We start from the raw sequence: 11,601 nt of genomic DNA, 5'->3' as shown, positions 1-11,601 counted from the left end.
TCTGATGTTTTCTTGCCCGAATTGCTCTTAACCACATACAGTTGTAAATGTTTGGTTCGTGGAATGATTAGAGTAAAACAATGCATATGTAAAACAAATCCTATTAATTTGATCTGATGCTTTATAAACAATGGAGGACCATGCTTCACCTCTGTTCCATCACTTAAATGGATCTTAATGCAAAAATAGTCTTACTACACATAACATAATATTTGTATTTTGGTCTACACTATGCCACATATTACATGGCTCAACACATCAACCCTGACATTCCAAAGGGGTTAGCTGTACCTCCTAAATAAATAGCAGAGACACTGTTCAAATAATTTTCCATCATGCTTTGCTCAAAATTTCAGCTCCATGATTTTCACCCTTCTGGCTCAGTTTTTTTTTGGATGCCAATATTGCTGGTTGATTTCAAGTACTTCCTCATTCATCTATGGATCTTAAGTTTTGAGAAAGTTGTGTGTATTGAGAGAAGTGCCAACCTGATTGAATATAAACAGTAGCACAATTGTCAGGCTGGAAAAGACCTGTTTTGTGTAGAAAGGCTGTTAAGGAATACAGGAAAGAAAGCTGTGGCAGGGTGATCCATGGTTTTTAAGATACCCAAATTCCTCAACGTGGATGTCAGACTTTCACCTCATTTATGTTTCTTTGTTTTATCGGCTAAACCTGAAAATAAAACAGACATAAATGCATGGTTATTTTTTTAGAATTTAAAAACAGGAGTAGGCCATTCTCCATTTTAACCAAGGAGAAAGTGAGGACTGCAGATGCTGGAGATCAGAGCTGAAAATGTGTTGCTGGAAAAGCGCAGCAGGTCAGGCAGCATCCAGGGAACAGGAGAATCGACGTTTTGGGCATGAGCCCTTCTTCAGGAATCATGCCCAAAGCATCGATTCTCCTGCTCCTTGGATGCTGCCTGACCTGCTGCGCTTTTCCAGCAACACATTTTCAGCTCCCTTTTAACCAACTCCACTAGACTTCTACCCTGACACCATTTGCCTCTCTTGATTCCAGAATCTATATTTAACAAAGTAATCTTTCAATCTCAGTTTTGAAATTTTCAACTAACCTTGCCTCGACAGCTTTTGAGAGGAGAATGTTCTGGACGTCTGCATCTCTCCATGTGAGTGGTGTTTCCTCATGTCATTCTGAATGGCCTAGCTGTAAACGTAAGGCTGTACCCTTCAGCTCTGAAATCACTAGCAGAAACTTCCAACTATCTTATCAAAGCCTCTAATCTCGTTCATCATCTCAAATCAACTTGCCCCTGAATCTTCTATATACCAGGAATACAATTCTAATTTTTGCAACTTCTCATAATTTAACCCTTTTAGCTTTTGTGAATCACACTCGATCCCCTCCAAGGACATCACATTCACCCCTGTGGGGTGGTGAGCAGAACGAAATGCTGAATACCAGATGATGGCTAACCGAAGTTTTATATACATTTTTGCATCCCATTATCCAAGCAAACAGATCGATCATTTGATCAACATTTTAAAGTATTTTTTATACTTGTTCACTCTTTTTTTGCTAATCTCTGTATATTGACTAGGGAACTTCCTCTTCCTCCATAACCCCCAGCATTTTATATGAAATTGAAATTCTATGTTTTCGTAAATATGAGAAAACCAACAACAATGAACATATGAACAATCTGAGCAGTAGCATTAAGATGAGACTTCAAGACTTGTGATTTAGAATTACAGGCTAATGTTTCAGAGACATGAGTTCATATCCCACCACAGCAGCTGAAGGTATCTAAGTTCGATGAATTAATGAAAATGGATTAAACAACTGATCTCAGTAATGATGCCCATAAAACTGCCATATTGGCATATAGACCCATCTGTTCACTAAAGCCCATTAAGAAAGGAAGTCTTCTGTCCTTAACTAGTCCAGTCTACCTGACAAAACGATCGACACCAATATGGTTGACTTAACAAGACACTTAATTGTGCCAAACTGCAAAACAAAGGCTGAACATAAAGATTGGTGCACTTTGTGTCTTTCACTGTGTCTCACACCTGCACACACACACACCATGGGTGCTGGGGATAAAATAAGCACTACCGCACTTAGGTGGTAGTGTGGGGGTTAAAATAAAAAAAAAATAATAACCAGGAAAAAAAATAGAAACAAAAAGAAAAAAATTAAATAGGAATGTGCTCTATTTCACTAAAAAAAAAGAGAAAAACAAAGGCTGAACATAAAGATTGGTGCACTTTGTGTCTTTCACTGTGTCTCACACCTGCACACACACACACCATGGGTGCTGGGGATAAAATAAGCACTACCGCACTTAGGCGGTAGTGTGGGGGTTAAGAAGAAAAAAAAAAAGAGCTGCTCTTGTCACATGTGGAACTGGGATTTGAGGTTTGTCCTCCTCTCCCTGTGAAATGGTTGAACAGTAAAAAAAAAAAACAGGGAAAAAAAAAAAGGCTGAACAAAAATAAAATTGGATGGACGAGCAAACAGCTTGTGCCAAAATTGAGACAGCTGTCCCACGACAAGTCAAGCAACAGCCTGACCCAGTCATATATTAGTGGCAATGATCCATCACCATTCCTGAGATAGCCAGGAGTAGGCCAGTTCAGTCAATAGTGGTATTCAGGTAAAATGTTGATGTCAAATGCACATATATTCCCCATTACCAACCTCCAGTATCTGTCACTGTGTGTCGAAGTGTACCAAACCCTCATCTGCAGGTTGCATCAATAATTATGGTTCTGAGATCTAAGGAACACTTGTGCACCTTCTGTGCCCAACTGATGTCCTTTCTACTGAGAATATTGGCCCTGTCACTGGTGGCAGGTTATTTGCTGTGGCTGCTGACCTAAGAAGGCAAACATGGATGCAGAAGAAGCAGGAATGATGGCAAGTAAGGAATCATGCAGTGGGATGAGCTGTTCCCAGCTCAGGAAGAGTTTGCAGCTGTAAGGGTCCTCAGAAAACATGTAGTTGTGTAGGTGGCCAAGAGTTTTCCGGCTTGGACTTACTTTCCTTGGAATAAGGGAGCTGCTGTGCTCTGCAGGCTCTGTATGTCCTGGGAAACAGTGACAGAACTGTGCTGGACGCTGCATTAGGACTCAGCATTGTAGGAATGGGAAGCCATCCTCTCTCAGTGACTGTGAAGATCATGACAGTACTGAACCTCTATGTGACTCAGACCTCTATGTGACTCAGACTGATGGGTGATCTGTGTGGGTTTGCTTAGTCATGCTCCCACAAATTCAGCTGGATAATAACTGTGCAAGGTCTTGCCTGGTCATTCTGGTTTACCTCAGTCTCATGATGAGGTCAGGTTGTGCCCTTGGCAGTAGGATCCAGGAACACTGGCCTTCCCCAGGGTGTCATGGGCGGTGTAGCCATGACATTCAGAGAGCATCATAATGGCCTGGAATTCATCACCAGAAAGGGGTTCTGCTCCTTCAATATTCAGGTAATCTGTGATCACTATTATCAATTCCTGGCTGGGTGAGTCCTCTACCCTTACAGCTGCCTGAAATGTACCAGGTACACAACAGTGTCCAGAACAGCTCTTACTTTCTGGACCACTCTTGTGTACATGGTGCATTTCAGGGTCTTGGAGGTTAAGGGCTACCCACTGCGACTATGGCTCATGACACCATTGTGTAACCTTGTGACTAATGCAGAGCACTATTACAATGCCACCCATCCCCCAGGGCCATGGTGGAACAGAGTACAGGGCTGTTGAAAATGGACCAGTCTTGGAGGTGGGGGGGCTTCAATGTAGACTGGACAGGGTGTGCTGCATCATTTTGGGATGCTTGCTTTACATAAGCACCGTGTGGGTGGCACGGTGGCACAGTGGTTAGCACTGCTGCCTCACAGCGCCAGAGACCCGGGTTCAATTCCCGCCTCAGGCGACTGACTGTGTGGAGTTTGCACGTTCTCCCCGTGTCTGCGTGGGTTTCCTCCGGGTGCTCCGGTTTCCTCCCACAGTCCAAAGATGTGCAGGGTCAGGTGAATTGGCCATGCTAAATTGCCCGTAGTGTTAGGTAAGGGGTAAATGTAGGGGTATGGGGTGGGTTTCGCTTCGGCGGGTCGGTGTGGACTTGTTGGGCCGAAGGGCCTGTTTCCACACTGTAATCTAATCTAATCTAAATCTAATAACTGGAGATGGATGCTGAGGAACTGTGAGACAGAAGCAGTCTTCTGCAGAAGAGGACATTTTCCATGTCAGAGCTCAGGGCACTACTCAATAGACAAAACCTCAGTGACATCCAGTTCCAAAGAAGAGAGCTGAGTCTCACAGAACATTGTGGGTCTGTAATTTTTTTTAAATCATGATTCCAAAATCCAGTTAGCATTATGGGAGTGAAGTTTAGACTCTGATGGCTTCATTTCTGTTCCCTTTCCTTATCTGTAGATAAAAGCTGATATTTGTGTTTGTAATTGTCTGATTGCTTGCCTGTATATGATGTTCTCATACTGGACAATAGAACATAGACAAATACAGCTCAGAATAGGCCCTTCAGCCCACGATGTTGTACGGAGGATTAATCTTGATGTAAAATATAATAACCTAACCTGTGCACCCCTCAATTCACTACTGTCCATGGGCATGTCTAGCAGTCACTTAAATATCCCTAATGACTCTGCTTCCACCACCACCGCTGGCAACGCATTCCATACATTCACAACTCTGCGTAAAGAACCTTCCTCTGACGTCCCCTCTATACCTTTCTCTTAATATCTTCAAACTATGACCCCTCGTGCCAGTCAATCCTGCCCTGGGCAAAGGACTCTGGCTATTGACTCTATCTGTGCCTCTCATTACCTTGTATACCTTGATCAGGTCACCTCTCTTCCTCCTTCTCCCAGAGAGAGCTTAGTCAAACTCTCTTCATTAGGCAAGCCCTCCAGTCCAGGCAGCATCCTGGTAAACCTTCTTTGCACTGTCTCCAAAGCCTCTGTATCTTTCCTATAGTAGGGCGACCAGAACTGGACACAATATTCCAAGTGTGGTCTCACCAGGGACTTGTAGAGCTGTAGCAAAACCTCACGGCTCTTAAACTCTATCCCCCTGATAATGAAATCCAAAACACCATATGCTTTTTTAACAACCCTATCCACTTGGGTGGCAACTTTGTGGGATCAATGTACTTGAACACCAAGATCCCTCTGTTCCTCCACACTGCCAAGAATCCTGTCTTTAATCCTATATTCAGCATTCGAGGTCGACCTTCCAAAATGCATCACTTCGCATTTATCCAGGTTGAACTCCAACTGCCATTTCTCAGCCCAGCTCTGCATCCTGTCGCGCTGCAACCTGCAATAGCCCTCGGTACTATCAAAGACACCTCCAACTTTTGTGTCATCTGCAAATTTACTAACCCACCCCATAACCTCCTCATCCAAGTCATTTATAAAAAAACTACAAAGAGCAGAGCCCCAAGAACAGAGCCCTGCGGGACCCCACTTAACACTGACCTCCAGGCAGAATACTTTCTACCTACAACCACTCTCTGCCTTCTGTCAGCCAGCCAATTCTGAATCCAGATAGCCAAAACTCCCTGTAACCCATACCTCCTGACTTTATGAATGAGGCTACCATGGGGAACCTTATCAAATGCCTTGTGAAAGTCCATATTCACCACATCCACTGCTTGACCTTCATCAACCTGTCTTGTCACCTCCTCAAAGAACTCGATAAGATTTGCGAGGCATGACCTCCCCCTCACAAAGCCATGCTGACTGCCTTTAATCATGCTTTTCCAAATAGTCATAAATCCTATCACTCAGAATTCTTTCCAAAGTCTTGCTGACCACAGACGTAAGACTGACTGGTCTGTAATTGCCAGGGATTTCCCGATTACCCTTCTTGAAAAGTGGAACAACATTCACCTCCTTCCAATCGTCTGGCACTCAAGTAGAGATTGAGGAAGCAAAAATCTTCGCCAGAATGACAAGATATAGGTGGCAAGTGGACACTGGGGACAGGGTAGTGCTCAGTTTAAAGGGTGTTCAGACGGGATATGGCTCAGTACTGCTAAAGTATCTGGTGTGGTGGGTTAACTAGTGATGAGGATGAAGAATGGGGTTGTATGTTTGAGGGAGTGTCAGCCGTGCTGGCTATGAGTCATGGACAGCATAAACTATGTGGCTGCTGTGCCATGGCATTACTGGTGAGGGACAATGCCGGATTGCCAATGCTTCTCCAAATGCACAACAACCTTTCAAAGATGGCACAAGTATAGGAGATGTCAGCCTTTGGGCAGATATTTGCTGAGTGGCAAGGTTTTCTGGGAATGACAAGTAGTAAAATGAGGCAGAAACTGGACATGAGAGATACCATATTGGTAGGGTATGTAGTTAATGTGACGAGTTAGGTGAGATAGTGTGAGAAAACTCTCTAGGTCTCATGGTAGATAATCATTCAAGAAAATTGACACAACTCTGAGCTGGCCAAAACAAAACAGAATCAGTCCTCAGTTTTCTGTCATCAGTCAATCTTCCATACATAGTAATATATTACCCCCTGCACCATGAGCTTTTTTTTTCCAAAATAATCTTTGATATGGTACCTTCTCAAATATCTCCTGGATATCCAAGTATAGCACATCATGTTTATAGACTCCTCTTTAGCTTCCTAGGGAGAAAGAGGAAATGTAGATCCGATGGGGCTAACTCTCTGCTGGCTGGAGTCATACCGAGCACAAAGGAGGATGGTTGCACTGTTGAAGATCAATCAATCAGCTGCAGGAACTCTCTGAGAAACTAAGGGAATTCCTCAGGATACTGTCCTAGGCCAAACCATTTTCAACTGCTTTATCAATGGCTGTCCCTCTATTATCAGGTCAGAACTTGGGATATTCACCGATGAACGCACAATGCTCAGCGCCATTCATGATTCCTCAGATTTGGAAGGTGTCCTTGTTCACATGCAGTAAGCCTGGATATCATCCAGACTTGGCTTTCAGTGGCAAATAATCATGTCATGCCATCTCCAGGCAATGGCTATTTCCAACAAGAGAGAACCTAACCAACACCCCTTGACGTTTAATGGCATTACCACTTTTGAAGGCCCTGCAACAACATCCTGGGAGTTATTACTTACCAGAAACTGAACAGGATCAGCCACAAAGTAGGTCAAAAGCAGATCAGAAAAGTAGGCCTACAGTGAGTAACTCATCTCCTGAATCCTCAAAGTGTGTCAGGGGTGTGGTGAAATATTCCCCACTTACCTGGATGAGTGCAGCTCCAACAACATTCACAAAATTCAACAGGCTCCAAGATAAAGCATCTAATGGAATTGACAACCTCCATTATTTCTTACCTTCACCCATTACCTCCATCTCCTGCTTTGTATGTGCTGCTGTCAGCACGACCAAATCAATTTTAACCATTTACATTTCTCGTTAGCACTCTATCCAGCATTTATCTCTCTTGGCTTATCATCTTTGTTTGTTTATCTTTTCTCTCTCTCTCTCTCTCTCTCTCTCTGGACCTCCATGTACTCTATTTATTGCACCCTCCCCAACCTCCCAAACCTATCATCAGCACAAATAACACCCTTTCCCAGCTATTTCCAGTTCTGATAAAGCATCACTGGACTCTGTTTTTCTCTCTCCAGATGCTGCCAGACCTGTTCAGTTTCTCCAGCATTTTCAGTTTTTGTTTCATTGGATTTCCAGCTAATCTAACACGTTCAAAATTAACTCCCTCCACTTCATTACTCAGTAGCAATAGTGTCCACCACTTATAAGATGCACTGCAGCAATTCAATATTACTTCTTAGACAGTACCTTCCAAACCTCTGACCTCAATCACTTAGAAGGACAACAACAGCAGTTACATGGGAACACCACTTGCACATTTCCTCTGAGCCACTCATTATCTTTACTTGGATCAATATCTCCTTCACTACTCTTCCAGTATTACTGGGACAAAATCCTGGAACTGCGTCCGTATCAGGACTATGGGTTGACCAACATTACATAACCTGCAACAGTTCAAAAAGGCACCTTACCACATCTTCTCAAGGGCAAATAGGGATGGGCAATAATTGTTGGATTAACCAATGATATCTATATTCAGTGAATGGAAAAAGAAACTCTGACAGTGAACAGGTGATTTTAGAAATTTTAATTTGAAATGAGACAGACTATTAATGATTCAATGTAGAGTATTCAAGGTAAGAGTGATCATAATGTTATAGAATTTTTACATTTATTTGAGGGCGAGAAATGTGATCTTAAGCTACTGTTTAAAACTTTATTAAAGGCAATTACAAAGGTACAAGGTGCACTTTTTCTAAAGTAAGCTGGACAAATAATTTGTAATGTCAGATGGTAATGAATCAGTGGTTAAACATTTATGGGATTCTTCATAATTCTCAATAAAGATATATTCTATTACTAAAGGAAGAAACTATGAGAAGAATGCAGCACTTGGGGTAACTAAAAAGGTTAAGGATAGTAACTAACTGAAAGAAAAGAAGTATAACTCTGTGAAGATTATTGGCAGGCCAGAAGATTGGAAAAATTTTAGAAACCAGCAAAGGACTACTGACAAAAAATTAAAGAGAAAGAAATGAAAGCATGAGAGGAAATTTGTTAGAAATATTAAAACAGACAATAACATTTTCTACAAGTATATTCAAAAGAAAAAAGTGACTGCAGTAAACATTGGTCCCTTAGTGATGAGACGGAGGAATTCATAATGGTTGAAAACGAAAAGACAGAGACTTCAAAACACAGTGGAAGGCACCAAAACTATGGCCAATAATAACACAAAATTAAGAAGTTAAATTCACACAACACCGGATTATAGTCCAACAGATTTATGTTTTAAATGTTTTAATTGCATGATACTGTGATCTTTTGCTATAAATTCTGTGTCTTATGATCCTGCCTCACCAGTTACCTGATGAAGGAGCAGGGCTCTGAAAGCTAGTACTTCCAAATAAACCTGTTGGACTATAACCTGGTGTCGTGTGATTGTGTGACGTTATCCACCCCAGTCCAACAACATGACAAAATCAAGAGGCAAGAAGGAGCAAGAAACATGAACCAATTATGATCATTCGAGAAACCGTTCTAGGGAGATAATGGGGCTAGATGCTGAGAGGTCTCCTGAATCTGTTGACCTGCATCCTAGAGTCTGAAAGGAATTATGTGCAGAGATTGTGGATGTAATCTTGCAAAATTACCTTGATTCTGGAACTGTCCCAGTGAATTGCAAAACCATTATTTAAGGAAAGTGGGAGGAAGAAATAGGCCAGTTGCTGTAGGCCAGTTAGTCTAAAACCTGTCATTTTGAAAATGCAAGATTGGTTAGCAAGTCACCTAGAAAATTGAAATAAAACGAACATAGAGGAACTTCAACTATCCAACATTCGATTAACCGAATTTCGGATTATCCGAACAAGATCGCAAGGTCCTCAGGCTTGGCTAACTATGTTATCGGGCATTTAATCAGCCAGCATTCGAGTAGCTGAATGAAATACTCCCCACCCTGTCCTTGGGAAAATTGAAGTTCCTCTGTAATCGAGCAGATTGGTTTTGGGAAAGGGAAATCATGTTTTTCAAATTTAATAGAGTTTTTTGAAGATGAAACAAACTGGGTGAGTAAAAAGAAATGAGTAATGTTTCTGGATTTCTAAAAGGCATTTGATAACGTGCAACATGCACAAGATAAAATCTCACTGTACTGGAGCTAATATATGAGCAGGGATAGAGGATAGTGAATAGGAAACAGATGGTCAGGACAAAGAGATCAATTTCAGATTGGCAAACTGCAGCTGGTACAGCATTGCAGACACAAACTATATTAATAATTTTTTATGAAGGGACCAACTATATTGGAGCCAACTGCTGATGACACAAGATAGTTAGGCCATTTCACCTACTGACCCTTCTTTCAAGCTACTAACCGGATTCATCCCTCCCATTGACCAATCAGGACTTACCCACGACCTGTGTCCACCTATCATTACCTCACCATTCCCCTACTCTCCCCACCACCATCCCTCCCCACTTTATCTGTAGCTCCCCTGCCCTCATGACTAGTCATGAAGAAGGGTTAATAACTGAAATTTTAACTCTCAACCTCATGATGCTGCTTGGCTTGCTGTGTCCTTCTCGGCTCCTGTTTGTCTAGTTGGGAAAGTAAGTTGTGAGGAGGATACAAAGGGGCTGCAAAGGCATTTAAATAGTTTAAGTGAGTACACAAAAATGTGGCAGGTGGAATGTAATGGTTGAAAATTTGAGATTGTCTACTTTGGTGGGAAGAGTAGAAAAGCATAATATTATTTAAATGGATACAAATAATTTTGAGAGTCCTTGTACTTGAAAATGCAAGTACAGCATCAGAAAAATCTGATAAATGTTGTAAATATTTTTTATACATACCTCCAGGGCAGGTTTGACTAGAACCTGGGCCTTCTAAATCAGAAGTAGGGACACTACCACTACACCATAAGAGCCCCCTATAAAACTTCTTGTATAGTTTGTCCCTTACTGTAGTTACACCCATCAGTGACTTCCTTCCCATCCTAGTACTCATCTTCGCATAAAACAATTCTACATCCTGACCTCCTAAAAAAAGATTTAAATATTGCACTCATGCCATATGCCTCCAACTTTACCAAGCATTCCGTTGTATTTGAATGTCATATATCCCTGAATACTCAGCACCTAATCCTTCTCATTCTGCAAACACATCTCATGATCAGATATGACCAAATCATATTTATTGGCTTATATTTTACCATCAAAGCATTCACACTATAATGGATGCAGCACTCATTCAGATTCCAAGTATTAAGTTATGTATTTTTAATATCTTTGCAACATCTAGTCATTATTGTTGGTGAATTCTTAGGTGTTTTTCAGTTCTATCCATTCTTGTTATTCTCTGACCTTCAGTTTACAAAGTACTATTATTGCTATTTTCCTCTCTTATTTTGTCTCTTGTTTTTAATATCCTACATCTTTCCACAATTGATTTCTTTTTGTTTTAAACTGTCTCTATTTCCTTAATTACATGGTTTGCAAGAGAATGCTGGACCCAGCATGGTCTAAGCCATCCTTTGGTCCAGCCCTCACTTTCCCTCAATACTAGTGTCAATGCCACATGAATCAGAACCCACCTCTCCCACACCAGCCTTTGAACCACCTATTTTAATGTTATGTACCAAATGTCACTTCACATGCACCCAAAGTATGAATTCTGCGATAACAACCTTTTTAACAGTCTGTTTAATTTAGTGCAAAGCTCATCATACTCTCTTTCCTAATTCTACCTATGTCATTCATACCTACATGAACCATTGCCACTGGAAGCCCCTTTCCAGACCTGAGCAAATATCCCAAACCCAGACAGGCAGCATAACTAGGTTAAAAACAATGACTGCAGATGCTGGAAACCAGATTCTGGAGTACAGTGGTGCTGGAAAAGCACAGCAGTTCAGGCAGCATCCGAGGAGCAGGAAAGTCCGACGTTTCAGGCAAAAGCCCTTCATCAGGAATACAGGCAGAAAGCCTGAAGGGTGGAGAGATAAATGAGAGGAGCGTGGGGGTGGGGAGGAAGTAGCATAGAGTACAATAGGTGAGTGGGGGTGGG

The 11,601-nt window shown here is 41.8% G+C and overlaps 1 protein-coding gene across 3 annotated transcripts in view; it reads right to left on the bottom strand.

Moving 5' to 3' along the window:
• Nucleotides 1-532: 532 nt before the first annotated feature.
• LOC122564320 (androgen-dependent TFPI-regulating protein-like) overlaps nt 533-11,601 on the bottom strand; it is a 133,851-nt gene continuing 122,782 nt past the window's right edge. For all 3 annotated transcript variants that reach the window (XM_043719030.1, XM_043719029.1, XM_043719031.1), the window contains one exon: nt 533-675. In XM_043719030.1, the coding sequence (XP_043574965.1) occupies nt 644-675 (32 nt within the window). In that variant the 3' untranslated portion in view covers nt 533-643. The remainder of the gene's footprint in view (nt 676-11,601) is intronic.

Source organism: Chiloscyllium plagiosum, chromosome 29, assembly GCF_004010195.1.
Source record: "Chiloscyllium plagiosum isolate BGI_BamShark_2017 chromosome 29, ASM401019v2, whole genome shotgun sequence".
Classification (NCBI taxonomy): domain Eukaryota; kingdom Metazoa; phylum Chordata; class Chondrichthyes; order Orectolobiformes; family Hemiscylliidae; genus Chiloscyllium; species Chiloscyllium plagiosum.
The sequence above is the reverse complement of the archived record's forward strand: the minus strand, read 5'-3'. Positions and strand labels throughout refer to the sequence as shown.